This window comes from Prionailurus viverrinus, chromosome E3, assembly GCF_022837055.1.
Source record: "Prionailurus viverrinus isolate Anna chromosome E3, UM_Priviv_1.0, whole genome shotgun sequence".
Taxonomy (NCBI): Eukaryota; Metazoa; Chordata; class Mammalia; order Carnivora; family Felidae; genus Prionailurus; species Prionailurus viverrinus.
Genome location: NC_062576.1, coordinates 19,350,871 through 19,375,042, shown reverse-complemented (window position 1 = coordinate 19,375,042; position 24,172 = coordinate 19,350,871). Strand labels below are relative to the sequence as shown.

General features: G+C 47.9%; 1 protein-coding gene across 26 annotated transcripts; it reads right to left on the bottom strand.

The window, feature by feature from the left end:
• Positions 1–385: 385 nt before the first annotated feature.
• On the bottom strand, positions 386–13,029 carry ATXN2L (ataxin 2 like). 26 transcript variants are annotated; one of them, XM_047838353.1, is made up of 24 exons: positions 12,217–13,025; positions 10,662–10,698; positions 10,433–10,489; positions 10,276–10,347; positions 9,776–9,926; positions 9,255–9,379; positions 8,097–8,188; positions 7,474–7,674; positions 6,671–6,846; positions 6,380–6,493; positions 5,048–5,260; positions 4,887–4,958; positions 4,552–4,622; positions 4,070–4,365; positions 3,922–3,991; positions 3,336–3,482; positions 3,141–3,213; positions 2,850–3,037; positions 2,480–2,609; positions 2,273–2,394; positions 1,881–2,093; positions 1,466–1,709; positions 1,157–1,316; positions 386–911 (listed from the first exon to the last, which is right to left on the bottom strand). In XM_047838353.1, the coding sequence occupies exons 1-23, from the start codon at positions 12,513–12,515 to the stop codon at positions 1,162–1,164; spliced, it is 3,318 nt and encodes a 1,105-aa protein (XP_047694309.1). In that variant the 5' UTR covers positions 12,516–13,025; the 3' UTR covers positions 386–911; positions 1,157–1,161. The 26 variants fall into 26 exon arrangements, with proteins under 26 accessions (XP_047694309.1, XP_047694310.1, XP_047694321.1 ...); XM_047838354.1 differs by having other exon boundaries at positions 386–888; XM_047838365.1 differs by having other exon boundaries at positions 1,157–1,193; positions 12,217–13,024.
• Between the last annotated feature and the right edge of the window lie 11,143 nt (positions 13,030–24,172).

Sequence of the window (24,172 nt, the reverse complement as noted above, 5' to 3'; positions counted from 1 at the left end):
TTAAAATGGGTGCCTGGGTGGCTCAGTCAGTTGAGCACTGGGACTCGGGATTTCAGCTCAGACCACGATCTCATGGTTCAGGAGACTGAACCCTGTGCTGATGGTGTGGAGCCTGAGATTCCCCCCCGCCACACACATTCTAACCTTTTAGAAACGTGAACTTAAAACCTACATACAAACCTGAAATCTCAAGACAAGGCCAACATCAACATGAGAGAACAGTCCCCGGGAGGCTGGGTGACGTGTGGCAGTGAGAGGCAGAAGGACCAGCACCCACAGACTGTACTGCTATGCTGTCCCCACCCACTGCTGGGAGCCACCTCATGACACCTAAGACTTGACAGCTGCTATCTTACTCTTTTTTCCAGAGGAAACCACAGGCAGGTTAAGTTAGTTTAAAATTTTATTTTTTTTAATTTTTTTTTTAATATTTTTATGTAATAAAAAGTAAAAGTCCTTGTCCAACCATCCTTGTAGGGCATCTGTCTGTCTGTCTGTCTCTCACGCCGGTCACTCAAGTTAATGGGGAAGAAAGAAACAGGGGGGCCCAAGTCTGAGGTTATAAATAATAGAAAATAAAAGATCTTCCGTCTCCAGCGGGGGATAGATGAGAGGATGGGAGGGCAAGATGGGGTGGGGATGGGCAGGGGCAGAGCAGGAACCCCCCACCCCCGCTGGACCCTGGCCCTGCCCACTTCGAGCCCCGCCCCCCCCTTCAAGGTGCTTGGCAGGAATTCCCCAGCTCCCCCGGGGGTAAAGGGGGGTTTGGGGGGCTGGGACTGGTCCGAGCTGCTGGGGGAAGAGACATAGATCACTCTTCCCTCCACTCATGGAGGTCTCAGGTCGCGGCCAGGACAATCTTCAGTTCCCCGGGGGGTGGAAGGGGAGCTGCTGGGAGGGATGAGATTGAACTGGTTGGAGGGGAAAGAGAAGAGAGCAGGAGCATTAGAACCCAAGCAGCTGTCCCTTCATCCAATGCCGTCCAGTGTGGGGTGTGGGGGGAGTGTGTGGGTAGGAGCGGCCTCCTCAAGGTGTCTCATGGGGCTGTCAGAAGCACAGATCAATCGCTGTTTCCCAGTGAGCCAGAGCCCTTACTCGTGTGCCCAGCTCAGCCCCCCACACCCCAGCCTGGCCCTGTCTGCTGCGCTGACCTTACCTCGGCTAAGTCAGGAGACAGTCGGGGTCACTGAGAGCTGGGGAGGCAGTGGGGAGGGGGGCTGCTGGATCACAACTGAGCGAGGACGGAGGGAAGCAAAGGACAGAGCCAGGAGCAAGCCCCTGGCGGCGGCGACTGTGGCTTCTGCCCACCCTACATACTTCACAGACAGGTGCAGGTCGGCGGGCGCCCTGTGGGACAGCCCTGCCTCCAAGACCCCTCACTCCCCTCCCAGAACCCGTGCATCCTGCCCCACCTGCAGCCCATCAGCTCTTCCATGCCAAATTCCCCCAGCTAACGAGAACTCACGAATCCTGTCATCGGCTCCTCCTGGAAATCCAGGCGCCTGGCCAGGCTGCTCACCTTGGGGGTGTCCGATGTAGGGGTAGGGTGAGGGTGTGGAAGCTGAGAGTGCAGGCACCCCACTCTGGGGCACCGCGCCTTGGGGGGGGCCCCCATGGCTCTGGGGTGGGTGCAGCAGCATCACCTGGGGCGGGTGGGGAGCCCCAGGGTGAGGGGGCGGGGCTGCTGTGATTCCAGTTTGGACATGGGCCTGCAGAAAACAACAACAAAAAATCCCAGCTGGGAGCACCCCAGAAGCTACACACAGGCTCCGAGAAGCCTGGTGTTCAGACCACTGAGGAAAGGGGCAGCAGGATAGCCCCAGGACCCGGGTCCTGATGGCAAAACAGACCCATAGAAAGCAAGTCCCTTGGGCTCTTACCTGGGTAACATGGGCCATGTTGGTGAAGCCGTGGGGCAGCTGCTGGTGGGCATGGATGGCATACACAGCGGCTGGCTGGGGGAAGCTGCTCTGAGGGGACTGGGCAGAAGGTCCCGGTGGCAGAGAAGGCGGCGTGCCTGTCAGGGCCCCTGGGTGGTACAGATTCTGCTGTGGCTGTCCACTGCCCAGGTGTGGGGCCTGCCCCGCCTGGTGCTGTTAGGGTGTTAGGGGGAGGAGAAGGGTGAGTGCCACCCCACTCCTCGGGTACCAGGCCTACCCCCCCCCCCCCCCCGACTCCCGACCATGCCCGAAGGGAATGAGCCCCCGGCTCCATCCCCCTCCTCCAGCCGCCCACTCCTGCCCCAACCACTCGGATCCCCCATGGCAGGCACCTGGACGGGACTGGGGGCCGCATGCTGGGACTGCGGCTGGCTCCCAGTAGGCGTGGTGGCCGGCTGCGGCTGGTGGGCATGGAGCTGCGTAGCATGGTGTGGATAGGACTGGTGAACGGTGGCTACAGCAGGAAAGAGGGAAGGGATCAGCGCCAAGCACACCGGAGAGGGCTAAGGAGCAGTCTTCCGGAAGGGCACAGAACTCACCATACAGGGCTTGGGGGGTGGGCTGCTCTGCAGAAGGGTACTGAGGGGTGGAGGACGACACAATGGCCTGGGGATGGCTCCCCGACGTCAGCATGCGTGGGTTGCTCTGAAGCATGGGGGCGAACACCGGCTGGAAGGACAAGAGAGGAGCGGTGGGCATGTCGCGCTGCCCGATAACCCGTACACGGCACGACTCCGGCTTTGCCGCAACCACCTTGTTTAACGTTCACAAGGGAGCAAGCAAGGAGACGCCGTTTTACCTGCGCTTTAGAGAGTACCAGTGCTTTGCTACGGGTCCTGCCGGAGCCAGGACCGAGACCCGAGTGACCCTCAGCTCTGTACTCCCGTCTCCCTCCCGTGCCTCATTTACCTGCGAGGGGTAGTGGGCCATTGGCTGCATCATGGCAGGCTGGCCCGGGAACTGCTGCGGGGTGTAGGGGATGTAGGAAGAGTACGGTGTGGCAGCCACAAGAGGGGGGCCAGCGGCGGCGGCGGCCTGCATCATCGGAGGGGCTGAGGCTGGCTGGTGTTGGTCCGAGCGCTGCGGGGGCAGGGAGCCTGGGGAAAGGGAGAGAACGCCAAGCTTAAGTTCCATCTGCCAGGAGGCAACGAGGCAGCACCACCCCCCTGCCGCCGGAGCAGCCCTGCCAACTCTGCTCACCTTTTGCTCCCCGGTACTTGCCCTGCTGTCCAGGCACGGAATTGGATACAGGATATGGATACATCTGAGGTGCCTACGAACAAGGATACAAATGAGGCTGAACAGCTTGCTAACAAATGCCCAGAACGGCCTGACCCGGTCCTCACCAGCCCAGCCAAGCCTCTTAGCCTAGACTCACTCGGTCTCTCCTCTTACCTGAACAGCTGGTCCCATGTGGATCTGAGGTATGTAGGAAATGTACTGGGGGCTATAGAGCCCACTCTGGCCTGCTGTGAGCACCGGGATGGAAGGAGTTGAGTGAGTCCGGGGCCCCGGAGAAGTCGGGGTACTGGTGGATTTATTCTGTAGTAAGAGACAACAGAGGATGCGTGCATTTTGATCTCTGTATGCCCCTCCTGGGCTTATAACAGTAACGGAGCGCTGCACGCCAGATACACTCTACCCTTCATCTTGCTTAAGCCTCACGCTGAACCCCCTGAGACGAGTATTCTCAAAATACAGGTGAGGAAACAAAAGCCAAAAAGTTAAATGGCTTGTCATTCAAGCCAAAATCAGGGATCTGAATGAAACCTATGTTCAGAACTAGCCCAACACACATACTCCCTGAGCTAAACCCTAAACACATAAAAACCTGCCACACATATCCTGACCCCTCGCCCCCAACCCTGACACGTTTGCCCTAGAGCAGCCCTACTTTCACGACCTCTCTCCCCATGCTCTCTCTCCCCACTCCCAAGCCTCCCTCAGAGAAACCAGTCCACCTTCGCCCATTCCATCTCACCACAGACAGCAGAGGCTTTGTGGGATTAAATTCCTTGGCATTGGGGTTCAGCGTGGACTTCTTCACTTGTCTGTGAGAGAAAAACAAAGTCAATCTTCACAGTTTGCTCATCTCCCCCGACACCTGCCCAGCTCCCCATCCTACTCACTCGGCAACAGGGCCCTCATCCTTGTCGTCTCCCTTGATGAGGCCCACCGGGGGGCTGCCAGTCTGGCTTGGGCAAGGTGGCGGGGGCTGCTCTGGCCCCTCGGTGGCTCCTGCCGGCGGCAGGGGTGCTTTGTCCTCCTTATCCGATACGGACTCTGTCTTGGAGGAGACTGGGGACCCCATTGGCTCTGAAGTCAATAGACCATCAACCTCCTTCTCTTTCCCTTTGGCCTCCTCCTTTAAGATCCGGGGAGGAAAAGGATCCAGGCTGGTCTCAGGGGAGCTACTGGACTGCAGCTGGAAGGAGAAAAGCACACATACAGTGCCCAGACAGCTCGTCCAGACCCCAGGCGTGGCTTCCTTCCTTCCTTCCTTCTTGCTTGGTCTCATCTCTTCTATTCCACCTAGTCCTGTGCCTCTTCTATAAGCCCCCTCACCCTCCCTCCATCCTTACACCCTCGCTCACTCCCATACTCCTCTCACCTTAAACTGGGCCCCAAACTTTCTCAATTCTTCCAGTTGAAAGCGTTTCTGTTCATTCTGAAGGCCAGGGACTATGAAAAACAGTGAAAAAGGAAAAAATACGCATTTCTTTTTTCAAGGTGGCTACAATGCCAGTAGCCCAAAGGACAAAGAAAACAAGAAAAAAAAAAAAAAAAAGGCTTGAGAGTTCTATAGAACAAATTAGGATCACATGACTGACAAGCTACTGTTTCCCAAACCCCAACAAAACTCTTGGTACTAACTGAGGTGCTCTCCTAATTAAAAGGACACTTAGACCTCAGCGGGGGGTGGGGGGTGGGGGTGGAAATCCTCACCTTTCCCAGCTATCCGGGACAGCTCCTGGGATTCCAGAGTTCTCCCAGGTTCCTTGGCTGGAAGTTCTTTTACTGAGAAAGAAGAGACACATGCCTGAAGGTCCTTCTGTCCAGAACCACACTTCACATTGTCCACAAGCCCTCAACCATGTGGCTCTTACCATCTGTGGGGGCCAATGAGATCTTTGGAGAAGCTGGGGAAATGGAGCCTACTCCAGGATCCACAACTGATGATGTCACAGGGATGGAAGCTGAAGAGGTTGGTACTGCTGAGCCAATGGGGGGCTCAGGACAGGAAGCCGAGATTGGGGCAGGGGCAGCCGACTTGGGAGAGCGTGGGGGATACATCCGGCCCACTGGAAGAAAAGGGAAAGCTGTACGATGGTTACTGGTCAGTACACAATGGGCATAGGGAACCTACTAGAAACACCAAATCAAGTTTATCTGTTTTTTTAAAAATTATTTGTAATGTTTGTTTATTTTTGGAGAGAGAGACAGAGCATGAGCAGGGGAGGGGCAGTGAGAGGGAGAGGGAGAGGGAGAGGGAGAGAGGGAGAGAGGGAGAGAGGGAGAGAGGGAGAGAGAGAGAGAGAGAGAGAGAGAGAGAGAGAGAGAAAGGCAGAACTGGATCCGGACTCTGAGCTGTCAGCCCAGAGCTGGATGAGGGGCTTGAACTCAAGAGCTAGGAGATCATGACCTGAGGTGATGTCAGATGCTCAACCAACTGAGCCACCCAGGCGCCCCCACCCCTTTTCCTTTAATATGCAAGGTCAAACCTAAATTCCTAGAAGAGCAAGGCAGGTAACCTAATCAGGTAAAACAGATTCCTGGGCACCATAAAAGATTAGAATGTTTTACAGGAGCAGACTCACTGTGCAGAACTTTCTGTATTTCCAAAGAAGTTGAAAATTTTCTATTTCTCCTGTCTTAAAGTGCTGACAACTGGGACACCTGGGTGGCTCAGTCAGTTAAGTGGCCAGACTCTTGATTTTGGCTCAGGTCATGATCTCATGGTTTGTGAGACTGGGCCCCTGAATTTGGCTCCATGCTGACAGCTCAGAGTCTGCTTGGGATATTTCTCTCTCTCTTTTCTCCCCTCCCCTGAGCATGCTCTCTCTCATATTAAACATTTTTAAAAACAAGTAAAATGTTAACTTAAAAGTTTGTTACTGTTGTTTTTTAAAGTAAGCTCTATGCCCAATGTGGGGCTTGAACTCACAACCCTGAGATCAAGAGTCACATGCTCCTCTGAGCCAACCAGTCACCCTGACAACTAATTTAAACAAAAGACATCTGACAACCAAACACAAACCATGGATTGCTACATTGGTATTTCTACGGGAGGGAAACAAATTTCTTTTCTAAAAAGCATAAACTCAAAACCCCCAAAACATCTCTTTCATCTGGGAACGGTCTCCCAACCCAGCTTTCCAACTGACATTTACATCCCCCACAAATTTTTATTTCTTCATATAACACTGCTGAAATTTTACCTGCAGGAGGAGGTGGAACAGAAGCTTCTCCAGAGGGCCTACTGCTGGGTGAAGACACAGTCTTGGCACCACCTCTCAGAGGCCGCTGTGCCTTAGGGGACATGCGGGAAGGGCCTATTTTTTTTTTTTTTTTTTTTTAAGATGGGGAAAAAAGAGGCAGAGTATCTGCTATTACATTATCACCAACGCATCACCCTTCCAACCCACCTATCCTTTCAATTCTCCTTCCCACTTCCTTCCTATCGGCTTCCCTACCACCGCCCCCTGCCCCCCAAAGCCCGCTTAACTCACCTCCATTGATACCACGTGTCTCAGAACCTGGGCTGGGGCTGCTATTGTCAAGATGGTGAGGGCCACGAGGTGGCAAAGAGCTAAGGCCAGGGCGGCCACCCCGGGAACTACTGCATCGAACTCCTCCCCGGGGACCTTCCCGAACTCGTTGGGGTAGAGGGATATACTTTCCCTCCCTAGGGGAGAGAGTTCAAGTAAGGTCGATTAGTCATAAAGCCCACACATTTTGGAAAAATGAAGTTTTCCCTCCCAAAACACACGTGTACATGTATACACACACATACCCTGCCTGGCTCCGGCTTTTTGCACTGCCCCACCTGAAAATCTGTTCTAGTTAAATGTTCTGTGGCTATAAGGCTTGTGGTCTTATGATGTGCCAATCCCTGACCTGACCAACCTGGCCAAAGCTCCACATTCTACCATCCTGACCTATGAGAAAAATAGCATCACGTTATAGTTCAAGGTACAGCTTTCACAGGTTACTGTTACTGGACGTCATGTACACTCTGATTTCATTTGCATGAAGGGAAGAATAAGACCTACAAATGGATTAACCTGCAGAGCAAAAAAGGGGAATCAAACTCATTTTTTCCTCCCTAAACCCACAAGCTTTAATCTTTGTTACCTTGAACAAATTACTTATCTGCTCTAGGCCTCACTCTTACACCTGAAAATTGGGGAAAACTACGTACTAACCTGTATCTTACATGGCTGTGAAACTTAGAAAGGAGTGTACAAAGCTCTTGGCCCCAGCCCTAGCCCGTACAGAGCCCCAAAGAGACCAGGCCGCCCCCAGCAATCACCTGGATGCCAGGCTGGGGCTCTCCCGCCCTGAACCCTGCCGTTGGACTGCACTGTGCTTCTCTTCCTCAGTGCGCCCATCATCGTTCTCCATGGCGATCCGCAGGCGGTACTGGGGGCTTGATTCAATCTCTCGAGCCAATTGGGCCGCACGCAGCTCCCGCTGACGAAACTCTTCCGAGTTGTCCTTCTCCAAGGGCACCCTAAGAGGACCACCACAGATCACCACCACCCCAGTGCCAGGGGACAAGAGAAGAAAAAGGAAAAACGTTTCTATCGGTCCTATCACCACAGTTCAGGCGTGTGGATGTTTAATCCCTTCAACAACTCAACATATTTAATGGGCATCTACTAGGTCCCAGGCAGAGCAACAAGGTCTATCTCTGAACCTGAGGAGTATTTACACGCACATATCAGTATGTTTTAAGTTCTAGAAGAAAAGCATGGATAAACGGACAAAAGAGCAGTTAATTCTACCAACGAGATGGCCTGGTATTTTGAGGGGACAATATACAAGACAGATTAGGAGTGGGGAGAGGACATCCTAGATACCCAGAAAAGAATGAACAAATGCCACGACCCTAGGCCTCAAACTGCATCATCTAGGAAGTACCAAGACACTCACGTATAAGAAGAAAGACTGCTATCATAGGTGGTCTTCACACCATAGTTCTCCTCGTTGAACTTGAACATTTCATTGGGGTCCCATCCGTTGGACTAAGGTGGGAAGGAAGGAGAATGTTTTAAAACCCAACAAGGAAAGCAACAATGACCTGTCATTCTCCTCCACCAGGCTGAAAAAAACAAAGATCTGACCAAACCAGGCATGGAAAATAGAAACAAGGCTGGCAGGAATATCAACTAGTACTAGCAATTGTAGGACAAACTGCTAACAACTAGTAAAACCAAGGTCTTACAGGACCTAACAAATCCCTTACCACGTTAACGTCCCAGAAAAATTTAGCGTACGTGCATGGGGACACATGTTCTAAAGTTCAGCAAGGCACTATTTTTTTTTTTTTGAAAGACAGAGAGAGACAAAGCCCGAACAGGGGAGGGACAAAGAGAAAAGGGGAGACACAAAATCTGAAGCAGGCTCCAGGCTCTATCAGCACAGAGCCCTATGCGGGGCTCGAACGCATGAACTGTGAGATTATGACCTGAACCGAAGTCAGACGCTTAACTGACTGAGCCACCCAAGTGCCCCTGTAAGGCACTATTTCTAACAACAAGATAACGAGTCAAAACACCAACCAGTAAAGAAAAAAAAATACATTCTGTTGTATATATATCCATGTATACGTATATAAACAGAATAAGACAAAATCACTAACAGCACTGAGCAGGTCATGAAATAACTCAAACATGAAATAATTCAGGAACAACAGAAAGGGAAAGAAAATTCTTGTATGGATTAACTATAGCATCATAATGCCTTAACTCATGAGGAATTTTAAGTGATTCATAGTAGTGCTTGTTTTTGGAAGGGACATGGGTCCACACGGTCCTCGATCTTGTCTGTACTTTGTTAATTAGGAAAAAAAAAAAACACCTTCAAGCAAACGTTAATAGTTGTCAATCGCAGATGTTGGGAGAACAGGTATTTTTGTTTTATTTTCTGTACCTTTCCATTTGGAATCGGACTGCCAACAACAGGCAACAGTAAGAGATTTTTCTCCCCTTCCCCAGAAGCAACTCTTGGTTCTACGACATCACAGTCAACAACCCACACTCAGACAGTAGAGTGACCCGGCTCTCGGGTTCTCAGGGAAGGGGACCGTACCATGTCAGACTCGAGGTCATAGTCATCACTGTTGCTGTCACCCCCTTCCCAGCGCTGAAGCACCTTCTCTTTGTGCTCCCCATTCACTTTTGAGTTCATGGCAATGGCTGAATCCGTAAACTTGTCTGTGGGGGCAGAGTTGAAGATCAGGAGTCAAGAGATACTTCACGGCCTTCTTCCAACACCCCCTGCCCCCAATGAGTAGTTCAGGAGCAAAGAAAAGTTTGCGTGTGTCAGAGGCGGGTGAGGGTGGATGCAGCATAACAAGCCACATCTTAACTGTCCAAAAGAAGCAAGGAGTTAAAAGCAAAGCAAGGGAAACGTGAAGACCTACACCACAGGCCGGAATTCATCCCACTGCATCTTAGGTATCGAGATACAGTTTCAGAAAGAAAAATCTGGCCATCCTCCTCAAAAAAAAAGATGTTTGTAAAGGGGGAAGAAGAAGAACAAGTCCTTACGTAACTGCTCTATGCCCTCTACTCAAAGAGTGGGTCTGGCATAAAAACTCGACACGGTACCTTTAGTAGCATAATTGAAGTCAACATTTCGGAAGTGGACAAGCATGACATCACTTGGCTTAAACACCATGGTATCCACAATGTCTTCCCGACAAGGGCCACCTGCTGGCTCAGATGCTTTCCGGTGTACAGCATCCACGGCTAGTTCAAACTATAAAAATCCCATTTCCCAACAGTAAAGGGTCAATAGCAAGAAATGTGATGGTCAAAACAGGACTATTTTTCTCCTACCCTTTCTAACCTTTTTCCAACACCACAGTCACACAAATAGTCTTCTGAACATTAGCCACAGGACTAGTATTTTAACACTAAAGTACCCAGCCCTCAATTTTCCAATCCACATTTTTTTAGTGCTTCCAGCACTACTCTGGTACAGGCCTAGAGAAATGAGTAGCACACACCACAAGCCTGTCCAACACCACTCAACTCACATCTTCAGTGAGTCTATTTCATTCTCCTTACATGCCACTGCAAAAATAAGCTAATTTGAGCCCACTAACCTTTGAGCTCAGAGTCTTGAAGATACCTTCATACGTGGTACCATTCTTCACCTTCACATCACAAGTGGAGCCCTGGAACAGAGGAATAAGAAGAGTGTCTCCAGCAAACTGGCGTACTACATCCCTCAAACAACCTACGGGCTAGGAACCCACTTACCACAACAGCTGTAAGAAAATGCAGCATTCTGGAATTGCTGTAAACACCCTCGAACACCTGTCAGTAACACAGAAGAAACAGACACTTGACACCTCCCCTTCCTTCTGAATATCCACACTCCCCTCACATCACTTCTTATTCTGAGCCCAACTATTTGTGCACCTAATCTGTCCCATATGCCCACATGTACCTCTGTACTTTGGGGTGTGTGTGTTGAGGAGGCACTCACCGGTGACTGTGGGGGGCCCTTTCCTGTGCTTTGTCCCCTATGAGAGGAAACAAAAAACTAGTTAAAAGTGTTTAATCCCTCTTATACGATTTATTTCAAAGACCGTGGTATCCGACAATCACATACCCTGTGAACATGCCTATTTAGACTACAAACCAATTAACAAGATTTTCAAACTCTCACCTTACAGAGGAAGAAAGGCATAGACAGTAAAAGCCAGTAAACACATTTCCTCCAAATGCCACTAAAACAGACCTCAATCAGCAATGGTTGTCAATTCAACACAACCTTCTCACCTCCAAGGGGCCAGGACTACAGGCTTCCCCCCAAAACGCTACAGTAATCGTTAACCAAGAATCCACCCCAAACATACAAGTGAAAGCAGATTCAGAACTACCCAGTTTACGCACGTTACCTCTCAAAACAGAAAAGACAATCATTTTCACCAGCCCTACGCCCCAAACTCTGGGAGGAGGGTACTCCTTTTAGGACCCACCCTCCTCTCGACCTCTTTTACTCATTCAATATTACCCACTCTGGGAGGGGTCACTGATCGCCCGGTAACCCTGCTCTTCGCTGGCTGATGTAACCGGCGGTTGAGGAGGGCGATGAGGGGGCCGTTGGCGGGGCTGGGGGACAGCGCAGCCGCAAAAGCCATCCACCGGGAGGCCTCGCCCGGCCTGCGCCTGCGCATTAAAGCCCACGGGCTTCCAAAATCCCCCCTCCGCGGCCAGAACCCACTGCGCCTGCGTGTACCGCCACTCTCAAGTCCATTAACCCACACGCAGAAGCAGCCGAGTGGGTTGCCCGCCGCTCATCCATGAACACCAGGCGAACCCCGCCACGCACACTCCCAAACCCTGCCCTGTAGGTTACCCGCGGCTCACGAATGCCCGGGTCATAAGACAGAGCATCCGCGCGCACGTACGGGAAGAGCGCGCGCGCGCTGGAGGTTCCCTGCCCGCAGTCCTCCCAGTTGTCCCTCCTTCCGTTCCCCCGCCCACCCCGCTCCCCTCCTACTGGCCAGACCGGGAAGGAGGTGGTAGCAACCCGCTCCCAAGTCCCTCCCTCCCCATTGGCCAAACTGTGGGCCGCGCGCCCCCCTCCATTGGCTACGGCCGGGGACCCCTTCCCGCAGCTGACTCCCCATTGGCTGAAGCCGGGGACCGCGAGACCCTTCGTGGTAATGGAGCCGGGGACCCCGATCACCTCTTCACCCCCCCAACTCCTCGTTCTGACGGCGCTGGCGGGATGCGCCCCGCCTGCCCTTAAGGCCCGAGCCCCGAGCCCCGACTAGGCTCTGAGAGCTGAGCACGGCCCTTAAATGTCCCGGTGGCCGCCCGGGGACCCCTTCCCTCTGACCTGTTAGGACCTGAGGGGGCCCACCCCCAGCCTCACGGGAATTCCTCACTTTCCCCGGGCGCCTCTCAAAGGTGGCCAGGCTAGGTACCCGCCACGCGCGGTGTCCTCGGGTGCCGGCCGCTGGGCCGGAGCCGAGCGGCCGCCGCCGCCCCGCAGCTTAGCCTCCAGCGCCCGGAAACCCACCCCTCCTCACCTGGCGCTGCCGATAGCCGCTGCCCCTGGCCTTTCCTGATGTTGCTGCGGCGGCGGCGGCTGCGGCGCCAAAATGCCCTCGGCTCCCCGGCGGAGCCCGCTCCCGGCGGCTGCTGCAGGCCCCAAGCAGGGAGTAGCGGCCGCGGGAGGCCCTGGGGGAGCCGAGGTGGAGGCCAGGGGCCCCGGGAGGCCGCCGTTGGGAGGGCTGGTGCCCCCGGGAGGCCGGCGGGCCACGGCCTGTTGCGTGGGGGGCGGCTGCTGGGGCTGGGAGGTCTGTTGTGGCGGCTGAGGCTTCAACATGATGGCAGCGTCCGGAAGGGGAATTAGGGGGAAGGGAGGGAGAGAGGAGGCTGGGGCTAGGCCCCCGCCGGAGAGCGCGGGAAGCGAAGGGGATTGGGAAGCTGGGGACCCGCCGTTGGCGGGCGGGGGGAGCCCCGCGGTGTCGGGGGTGGACAGAGACGACCGCGGCTCGAGGAAGCGCCGCGAGGCGGAAGGGGAGGGGGGTCCCGCGGGCCGGAGGAAAGCGAGAGGGCGCGAGCCGGCCTGGCGCGCGTGCGCGTCGCCGGGGAAAGAGGAGGAGCGCGCGGGCGGGAGCTCCCGAAGGGGGAGGGGCGGGCAGGAGGGAACGGCGGCGCGAGAGGTCCGCGCGCACCGGGGCGGTTGGCTCCGGGCGGGAGAGGAGAGAAAAAGGCGAATCTCGCACCCCTAGCCTTTGGAGTGGGGAAGGAGCAGCGCGGGCGCTCACGCGCGCCAAAGATTTAGAATCCCTAGGTCTCAAACAGCCCTAGGGTTTGATGCCCGCTGTCGCTTCACAATGAGCGTGTGAAGCGCTAGGGGAGGAGCCGAAGTAGCCGAGAGGAAGGAAGAGCCGGCCGCCCCGCCCACGCCGGTGGCGTAGCGTCAGGATGCCTCCGCATTTGTGTGAGATGTCACGACGTAGCGTGCAGTTCTTCCGCCATTTGGGCGCTCGTGGGCGGAGTCTAAGTGCAAAGAAATCCCGGGTATAGACTAGCGACTGCCCCTCTTCGGGGGTTTGGTGGTGGGCTTCTTGAGGAGCTATTCTTGACCTTGTCTGCTTTAAATAAAAGACTGATAGACACTCAGCATGCTGTAGATAAATGTATGCTAAATCCTGAAGTATTTTAAACGTAAGTGATTTAAAACCTAAATGGGTTCTCCGTGCCCTAGAATGAACCCTTAAACTGTAGTGACGGAGAGAATGTTTGAAGGTCAAATTCTAATTCAAAATTCTTGATACTCACCTCTGCGATGAAGCCAGGCTTCATCCATTCAAAATCAGTTGGGCATTAGGACATTAGGCTGGATGCACTGGATACAACTGTAATTTGACCGCTTCGTGTCTTCAAGGAGTTTAAGCTAGTTGTAGACCCAGACAATTAGATGAGATCTATCAGGTGAAGCGTATGAGCACAGATAGGAGTTACACTGAATCCAGCGTTGGGTGATGAATTGCTAGGCAAGGGGAATAGGATGTGATGAGATAAAACGTCAACGTGGCAGGAATACAAAATTAAAGAAGTTTTTATTTTTTTAATTTTTTTCCCCAACGTTTATTTTTTATTTATTTTTGGGACAGAGAGAGACAGACCATGAACGGGGGAGGGGCAGAGAGAGAGGGAGACACAGAATCAGAAACAGGCTCCAGGCTCTGAGCCATCAGCCCAGAGCCCGACATGGTCTGGAACTCACAGACGGCGAGATCGTGACCTGGCTGAAGTCGGACGCTTAACCGACTGCGCCACCCAGGTGCCCCTAGCAAGTTCTAAGTTTTAGCCTCATGAAACTCCCATTTTCACGATACACTTTGCTCTTTTCCAACTCTTCCTTTACTTGTGCTGTTTCTTCACCTACCTTCTCGTTCGTCAAGCTCAGGTGTCCATTCTTTTGAACAGCCTGTTACCGACTCACTCCTTCAGGCTCCCAGAGTACTGGCATGGTTTTGCTTATACGGACCCCGAGGTTATAAAGGGCAGGGACTATATTTATTCATTGCCCTATCTTTTATGTCTAGCTCAGTGGCTGGCACACAGTCACTCAAATTATTTGGTAAATGAATGGAACGTTGTCTTACTATATGAAATTTAGAAATTATATCACTGTGATTTGATATGGAATGATTTCCAGGAAGAAAGCAAAGTTTATAGTCTGTGCTACCTCTTCACAGAAGGGAAAATAAAGAAACAAATGTATCTGCAAATTTTTGCAAAGGAAAGCACAAAAAGTATAACCCCCAAACTAATAAAATCGGTTACCTAATGAGGGTTCCTGGGTTGTTGTTTATGTTCTTGTGGAAGGAAACAACAGAGGGCGCGTGGGTGGTTAAGCTTCCGACGTTGGCTTAAGTCGCTATCTGGCGGTTTGTGAGTTCAAGACCCATGTTGGGCTCCATGCTGATAGCTCAGAGCCCAGAGCCTGCTTCAGATTCTGTGTCTCCCTCTCTCTCTGCCCCTCCACCGCTCACACTCTGTCTCTCTCCCTCAAAAATAAATAAGCATTAAAAAAAATTTTTTTTTAAAGGAAAACAACAGAGCTCTGGAGAGAGGAAGACACTTCTTTGAGTATACCTTTTTATATAACTTGGACTTTTCAAATCATGTTTAATGGTCAACACTTTCTTTTTTTAAAACTTTTCTTTCTTAAGTTTACGTTGAGAGAGAGAGGCAGAAGAAAGCATGAGCAGAGAACAGGCAGAGAAAGAGAATCCTAAGCAGGCTCCACGCTCAGTATGGAGCCTGACGAGGGGCTCCATCATGAGTTCATGACCTGGGCCAAAATCAAGAGTTGGATGCTTAACCGGCTGAGCCACCCAGGTGCCCCAATTTTTTTTTTTTTAATGTAAGCTCTACACCCAACGTGGGGCTTGAACTCACAACCCTGAGATCAAAAGTCTCATACTTCATCAACTGAGCCAGCCAGGCGCCCCTAATGGTCGACCTCTTCAAAAAGTGAAATCAACAGAGATGGACGGTAGCTAAAATCAGAATATAGACATAAATAAACGATCCCAACTCTATTTTAGATGAGTGAACGTGACCCACTGAAAGAGGAGAAATAGAACTAATTCAAGTAACTTTCAGGCACTTTCTGCCTACAGAAAAAAGAACTGCAAACCTTAAGTTCTTCTTAGTAGGTTTGCTATAGTGATAGTGGCATAGCAATTCTGAAATTACCTGGGGTATGGGGATTGAATATGCAAGTAAACAGACATTGCTGAGAAGGAGGATTATCATGCGGAAGTAGGGAAAAGCAAATATGGAAGGAAAGAAGTGAGCAAAACTTTAGTGGGGCTGGATCAGAACAAGAAATATCAGTATAAGATTTATGGGGGAAAAATAGATGATAGATTGACTGATTTACACATACCTAGTTCCCAGATCTTGGCCTCTAAATATTCCACAGAAAGATCCCAGGGCCCAGGGCCCTTTGAAGCTTCCTTCCTGATTCCAGCTTGGGGAGGAGCAAGGAAGATACCAAGGGAGTTTGGAATATTTTGTTGTGCCAGGAAGTAAGTACTAAAAAAAGTATTAGGGCATTAAAGGGACATAGGAACCATCGTGAAGAGGCCAAACCTGACACAGTTTGAGGATCCACAATATAGAAGTATAGTAATAGGTTATAACCCATTGAATAAAAGAGGAATCCATACATCCATACTGTTAATAGGTATAAATATACATGCATACACACACAAAAAGAAACATACAGGAGAAATAGCAAGACTGTATTCTTCCAAACTGTTCCATGGCATGAAAGACAAAGAAAGGTTGAGGAACTGTTCCAGGTTAAAGAAGGCTAAAATGACTAACAATAAATGAACTAGAGGGGCGCCTGGGTGACTCAGTCGGTTGAGCATACGACTTCGGCTCAGGTCATGATCTCGTGGTCTGTGAATTCAAGCCCCATGTCGGGCTCTGTGCGGACAGCTCAGAGCCTGGAACCTGCTTCAGATTCTCTGTCTCCCTCTCTCTCTGCCCCTCCCCCACTCATGCGCACGCGCGCTCTCTGTCAAAAATAAATAAACATTAAAAAAAAATGAACTAGATCCTGGCCTAGATCCAGGAAGAAAAAAAAAACTGCTATAAAAGACATGGAGAAAATGGACACATTTGTAATATAGACTGCATAATACATCCAGGATAATTTCCTGAATGTGATAACTATTGTAGATGTGTAAAAGTATATTCTTAGTAAATATGCACTTAAGTATTCTATGGGGTAAAGGAATATGATATATCCAACCTGCTTGCAACTGGTTCAAATTATGTGTATGTATTTTCTTTATGTTCACACAGAAAAAAATGATGAAGCAAATATGGCACAATGTTAACTAGTGGATCTGGATAAGCTTTATTTTTCTTTTTTGTTTATTTTAAGATTTTATGTTTAAGTAATCTCTACACCCAATGTGAGGCTCAAACTCACAACCCCAAGATCAAGAGTTGCATGTTCTGACTGAGCCAGCCAGGGGCCCCATTCCGGGTAAACTTCATACTGAAGTTCGTTGTAGTAGCCTTTCAACTTCCTTGTAAGTTTGAAATTATGTTCAAAATAAAGAATTTACATATAAATAAGTAAATGTCATTGTAACACCCCTAAAGTTAGGGAAAGGAGTGAGTAAACCACGTAATTATATCTACTAAACATCCACAAACTCATTGATGAATTAAGCGAGGAGTTTTCCGTTCTCAGGAATACCCTTAGGCACTATACCAGTGTTCACGGCATTTTATCCGCGTGTATCTGAGAAGTAGTCCCAGTTTGAGGCTCAAATGATACTAGGACTCCATTCATACAAAACAGTGAGGGCATATTCCTCACTTAAGACATGTCAGAGAGTGGCTCGGGCAACGAGATGAGATGTTCCTTATGATGAAAATTCGACTCTATCTCCCCAACACACATCCTACAAGGACACTCTTCCCCCATAAATGCCAAAATGTTTTTCAAGAAGAGGCAGCATCTGGTAGCAGAAACAATACAGGCCTAACAGGATATGGCCCAGAAGAGAAGAATTCTAGCTCTGCCTTTGTCTTTTACTAAGTCTACCGACTACAGCAAGTGATTGGACCTCTGAGGCCGCAGTCTCTGTCTAAAAGGAGAGGTCAGAATAGACGAAGGGTACCAAATTCAAATGCCTACATGAGAAAGCTGGTAATAAAAAAGAGTGAAGCAAGGAGGCACCGTGACAAACTGGACAGCATGTGCTGTCTCTAAAAGGGGTCCCTGAGTGGCTCAGTCAGTTAAGCCTTTGACTTTGGCTCAGTCATGATCTCACGGTTCATGAGTTTGAGCCCTGCACTGGGCTCCCTGCTGATAGCACAGAGCCTGCTTTAGATCTTCTGTCCTCCTCTTTCTGTGCCCCTCCCCAGGTTATGCATGTGCATGTGAGCTCTCTCTCTCTCAAAAATAAACATGTTAAATAAAGAAATAATGAATGAATGAATGAATGAATGAGATACCTGCTTCTCAGTTCCAATCAACTTCTGCCGGTAGGGTTGTGTTCTAGGATTGCCAGAGATCTTGACATGGAACGTTCTCCAGAATAGATCACATGCTAGGCCACAAAACAAGTCTTAACGAATCAAAAAGATCAAAGTCATACCATGCATATTTTCTGACCACAACACTATGAAACTAGAAGTCAACCACAAGACAAAAGGTCTGGAAAGAGCACAAATCCGTGGAGTTTAAATAACACGTTACTAAGCAATGAATGGGTCAACCAAGAAATCAAAGAATAAATAAAAAAATTACATGGAAACAAATGAAAATGAAAGCATAATGGTCCAAAAATCTTTTGGATGTAGCAAAAGTGATTCTAAGAGGGAAGTTTATGGCAATACAGTCCTACTTCGAGAAGCAAGAAAAATCTCAAATAAACAACCTAACCTTACACCTAAAGGAGAAGGAGGAGGAGGAGGAGGAAGAGGAGGACGAGGAGGAGGAGGAGGAGGAGGAGGAGGAAGAAGAAGAAGAAGAAGAAGAAGAAGAAGAAGAAGAAGAAGAACGATGACAATGACGATAACAACAAAACCCAAAACCAGCAGAAGGAAGAAAATAATAAAGATTAGAGCAGAAATAAATGATATAAAAACAAACAAAAACACCCACAATAGAACAGATCAATAGAACACCCAGGAGCTGTTCTTTGACAAGATCAACAAAATTGATAACCCCCTAGCCAGACTTATCAGACAGAGAAAAAGAGAAAGAGAGAGAGAGGACTCAAACAAACAAAATCACAAATGAAAGAAGAAAAATAACCAACACCACAATTTCTCAGAAATACAATTATAAGAGAATATTATGAAAACTTATATGCCAACACATTGACCAACCTAGAAGAAATAGATGAATTCTTGGAAACATAAATTACCAAAACTGGATCAGGAATAAATGGAAAATTTGAACAGACTGACTACCAGCAATGAAGTTGAATCAGTAATCAAAAAAACTCCCAACAAACAAAACCCCAGGACTAGATGGCTTCACAGGTTAATCCCACCAACCATTTAAAGAAGAGTTAATGCCTATGCTTCACAAACTATTCCAAAAAACAGAAGAGGAAGAAAAACTTCCAAATTCATTCTACGAGGCCAGTATTAGCCTGATACCAAACCCAAATAAAGACACCACGAAAAAAGAGAACTGCAATGTCAATGTCTCTGATGAACATGGATGCAAAACTCCTCAAGAAAATACTAGCAAACCAAATCCAACAGCACATTAAAAAAACTATATGCCATGATCAAGTACATTTATTCCCAGGATGCAAGGTGGTTCAGTACTCACAGATCAATCAACATGATACATCACATCAATAAGAGAAAGGATACAAACAATATGATCATTTCAATAAGTGCAGAAAAAGCACTGGGCAAAGTACAACATCCATTCATGATAAAAACCCTTAACAAGGTAGGTCTAGAGGGAATGTACCTAACATAATAAAGGCCATATATGAAAAACCCACAGTGAACAGAATTTTTCTCCTAAGGTCAGGAACAAGACAAGGATGTCCACTCTCATCCCTTTTATTCAGCGTAGTACTTTAGTAGTCTCAGCCATGGCAATCAGACAGCAAAAAGAAATAAAGGACATCCAAATTGAAGTAAAACTTTCACTATTTGCAGATGACATGATACTATATATAGAAAAGACTCCACCAAAAAACCACTAGAACTGATCAATTCATTCAGTAAAGTCACAGGGAACAAAATACATGTACAGAAATCTGTTGCATTTCTATACGCTAATAATGAAGCAGCAGAAGGAGACATTAAGAAAACAATCCCGTTTACAATTGCACCAATAATTAAAAAAAAATAGCAGGAATAAACTTACCCAAAGAGGTGAAAGGCCTGCACTCTGAAAACTATAAAACACTGATGAAAGAATTTGAAGATGACACAGAGAAATGGAAAGATAGCCCATGCTCATGGATCGAAAGAACAAATATTGTTAAAATGTCTGTATTACCCAAAGCCATCTACAGATTTAATGAACTCCCTATGAAAACACCAACAGCATTTTTCACAGAACTAGAACAGACAATCCTAAAATTTGTATGGAACCGCAAAAGACCCCAAACAGCTCAAGGAATCTTGAACAAGAGAAACAAAACTGGAGGGATCACAATTCCAGACTTTGAGTTATATCACAAATCTGTAGTAATCAAGTCTGTATGGTATTGGCACCACAATAGGCACATAGGTCAATGGAACAGAATAGAAAACCCAGAAATAAACCCACAGTTATAAGATCAATTGATATTTGACAAAGCAAGACGGAATGTCCAGTGGGAAAAAGATAGTTCTTCAACAAATGGTGTTGGGAAAACTGTACAACATGCAGAAGAATGAAACTGGACCGCTTTCACCACACACAAAAATAAACTCAAAATGAATTAAAGACGTAAATGTGAGATCTGGAACTATAAAAATCCTAGAAGAGAGCACAGGCAGTAATTTCTCTGACATTGGCCATAGCAACATTTTTCTAGATGTTTCTTCAGGCAAGGGAAATAAAAGCAAAAATGAACTGTTGGGACTTCCTCAAAATAAAAAGCTTCTTCACAGCAAAGGAAACAATCAACAAAACTATAAGGTGAAAAAGCAAAAACAAAAAACTCCTAACAGGCAATCTACTGAATGGAAGAAGATATTTGCCAATAACATATCCAATAAAGGGTTAGTACGCAAAATATATAAAGAACTGATAGACTCAACAGCCCCCAAACAAATAACCCAATTAGAAAATGGGCAGGAGACATGAACAGACAATTCTCCAAAGGAAATATCCAGATGGCCAACAGACACATGAAAAGATGCTCAACATGACTTATCATCAGGGATACGCAAATCAAAACCACAATGACATTATCACCTCACACCTGTCAGAATGGCTAAAATCAAAACCACAAGAAACAACAAATGTTGGTGAGGATGTTGAGAAAAAGGAACCCTCCTGTACTATTGATTGGAATACAAACTGGTACAGCCACTGTGGAAAATATTAAGGAACCTTCTCAAAAATTTAAACATAGAGCTACTCTATGGTCCAGTAATCGCGCTACAAGGTGTTTACGCAGAAAATACGAAACACCAATTCAAAGGGATATGTGCACCCCTACATTTATTGCAGCATTATTTACATCAGCCAAATTATGGAAGCAGCCCAAGTGTCCATTGATAGATGAAGGGATACAGAAGATGTGGTACACACACACACACACACACACACACACACACAGAAATATTATTCAGCCATAAAACAATGAAATCTTGCCATTGCAACAACATGGACACAACTAGAGAGTATAATGCCAAGTGAAATACGACAGAGAAAGATAAATACCATATAGTTTCACTAATATGTGGAATTTAAGAATCAAAACAAATGAATAGAGGGAAAAAGAGAGAGACAGAGACAAACCGAGTAACAGACCCTTAACTATAGAGAACAAACTGATGGTTACCAGAAGGGAGAGGGGTGGTGGGATGGGTGATGGGGATTAAGGAGTGCACTTGTGGTGATGCGCACAGGTTGAGGTATGAAACTGTTAAATCACTCTATGGTACACCTGAAACTAACAGAACACTGTATGTTAACTGTACTGGAATTAAAATTAAAAACTCAATGAAAAAAAATACCTCACAAAGATAAAAGAAAAGTATACTCTCAGGAACTTGGAAATAACCACAGGTTGAGGCCGTGGATCAGCTGATCCCCTTGTGAGTTGGACTTGAGCTAAGAATCCATCTATTACCTGACCACCTTCAGCCCCTACCTTGATTGGTGGGCCATAGCACCATTGGATCCCCCAAGGAATTAGCATCAATTCAGAGCCAGTATCTAGTAATTCTCAAAAGGTCTGGGTATTTTCTTTCCCCTAATACACAGTTACTCCAACAAACCTCCACAGTTCCTTTCTCAAGGAGATGTAATCTCCCTTTTAATCAAGGTACTCTGAGTCTATGCTGACTTAGGTCTAGAAACTGGGAGAGAGACTGTGGCTTCCCAATGTAGTGACTCAAGTTAGATTTCTTGGCTACCAGAGCAAGATTTTTTTTTTCTGTTACACAGATCAAACAACTTTTTAGTAGGCTGCTCATCCTTTGGTTCTTAAGAACATGGTGACCAATCAGCCCACTGCCAAAGATTGCTGTGGGCCAAAGTCTTCTGATTACTAGCATGTCCCTGCTGCCCTTTACAGCAGATGTACCCATCATACCTTTGGTGGAAATATACTGTCTATAGCCTCTGCTACTTCAGGTTCCTGTCCTCACCGAAATCAGGGAGCCCACGTGATAAACCCATTGTGTGGTGAATCCTCTATGGAATACCTGGCTTACACAAACACAGAGCAACAACAGAGATTTTTCAGTGATGCAGGCACTTTCCTCACCAGTGTATTTCTCAATGCCTTAGTGAAGGAAATATCTTCTAGGAATTTTCGTGGAATGCGGTTAGGAGGGAGGTATGTTGATTGCACATGATAAGTCTACTCTGATACTCCTATCTCGCTAAGCCTTTGGATTCTTTATTCCACATTATGAAGGGAGCTCGGGCATCCCAACTCCATTACGGTAGGCCAGTGCTGAGTTTAAATTTCAGTCAGCTTACCAAGTAAACTGTTAGGACCACTTCCATCTGCATGAGTCGACACATCTCCAGACTCTCTAGTAAGTGCACCCACATCAAAGAATTTGACCCAACCTAGTGCTCTATTTTGCTCAACTTGGCCCAATATCCTTAGGATCCCCTTCCATACATATTCTCCAGGTGTTTGCTGATATGTCTTGGTCAAGTCTTGTCCTTTTACTGTGTAAGTTATTTCCTCCTAAGCTATAGTGTGCACCTAAATCCTCTGGACTCACTGAAATCTGACCCTTATTATGGGTCTAATGGCATCAAGAAGGGGTTGTGATGGTTTAAAAAAAAATTTTTTTTTAAGTTTAGTTTAAAAAAAAACTAAACTTATTTTGAGAGACACAGAGACAGCACAAGGTGGTAAGGGAGAGAGAGAGAGAATCCCAGCAGGCTCCATGCTGCCAGTGCACAGCCTGACGTGGGGCTCGAACCCATGAAACCATGAGATCATGACCTGAGCCGAAGTCGGAGGCTCAACCGACTGAGCCACCCAGGCGCCCCGGGAAATAATCTTTGATAACATTTTTTTTCTTACATTTCTATGATTTTTTTTAATTTTATTTTTTAAAATTTACATCCAAATTAGCATAGAGTGCAACAATGATTTCAGGAGTAGATTCCTTAGTGCCCCTTCCCCATTTAGCCCATCCCCCCTCCCACACCCCCTCCAGTAACCCTCTGTTTGTTCCCCATATTTAAGAGTCTCTTGGGGCTCCTGGGTGGCTCAGTCGGTTAAGCGGCCGACTTCGGCTCAGGTCATGATCTCGCGGTCCGTGAGTTCAAGCCCCGCGCCCGGCTCTGTGCTTACAGCTCAGAGCCTGGAGCCTGTTTCAGATTCTGTGTCTCCCTCTCTCTGACCCTCCCCCGTTCATGCTCTGTCTCTCTCTGTCTCAAAAATAAATAAACGTTAAAAAAAAATTAAAAAAAAAGAGTCTCTTATGTTTGGCCCCCTCCCTGTTTTTATATGATTTTTGTTTCCCTTCCCTTGTGTTCATCTGTTCTGTGTCTTAAAGTCCTTATATGAGTGAAGTCATATGATATTTGTCTTTCTCTGACTAATTTCTCAAATTTTTTTTTTCAACGTTTATTTATTTTTGGGACAGAGAGAGACAGAGCATGAACGGGGGAGGGGCAGAGAGAGAGGGAGACACAGAATCGGAAACAGGCTCCAGGCTCTGAGCCATCAGCCCAGAGCCCGATGCGGGGCTTGAACTCACGGACCGCGAGATCGTGACCTGGCTGAAGTCGGACGCTTAACCGACTGTGCCACCCAGGCGCCCCTTTCTCTGACTAATTTCGCTCAGCATAATGCCCTCCAGTTCCATCCACGTAGTTGCAAATCGTGTGACTGTTTTAAGGAGGATGAACATCTTCTTCCAAGGAATCTGTCCCAGGTGAGGTTATCATGGAGTTTTCAATAATCTCCCCAGATATTGGAAGGCAAGATACCTCTACTGGCAAGCACTCAGAAAACTGATTTTCAGCTTCATCATGGTTCAATAAGACGTTCCTATTCCAGGTTTCAGGATCCCATTTTTTTAATTTTTTTATTTTTATTAAAATTTTTTTAAATGTTTATTTTTGAGAGAGAGACAGAGCATAAGCAGGGGAGGGGAAGAGAGAGGGAGACATAGATCCGAAGTAGGCTCCAGGTTCTGAGCTGTCAGCAGAGTCCAACGTGGGGCTTGAACCCACAAACCATGAGATCATGACCTGAGCAGAAGTCAGATGCTTAACCGACTGAGCCACCCAGGTACCCTAGGATCACATTCTTTCACAATCAG

Excerpts from the sequence above, each read along its gene's own strand:
- ATXN2L (XM_047838352.1), bottom strand. The coding sequence starts at position 12,515 with ATGTTGAAGCCTCAGCCGCCACAACAGACCTCCCAGCCCCAGCAGCCG. Across the intron at positions 10,699-12,216 it reads GCGGCTATCGGCAGCGCCAG|GGGACAAAGCACAGGAAAGG; the intron begins GTGAGGAGGGGT and ends TTCCTCTCATAG. Across the intron at positions 4,623-4,886 it reads GTCCCGGATAGCTGGGAAAG|TCCCTGGCCTTCAGAATGAA; the intron begins GTGAGGATTTCC and ends TGTTTTTCATAG.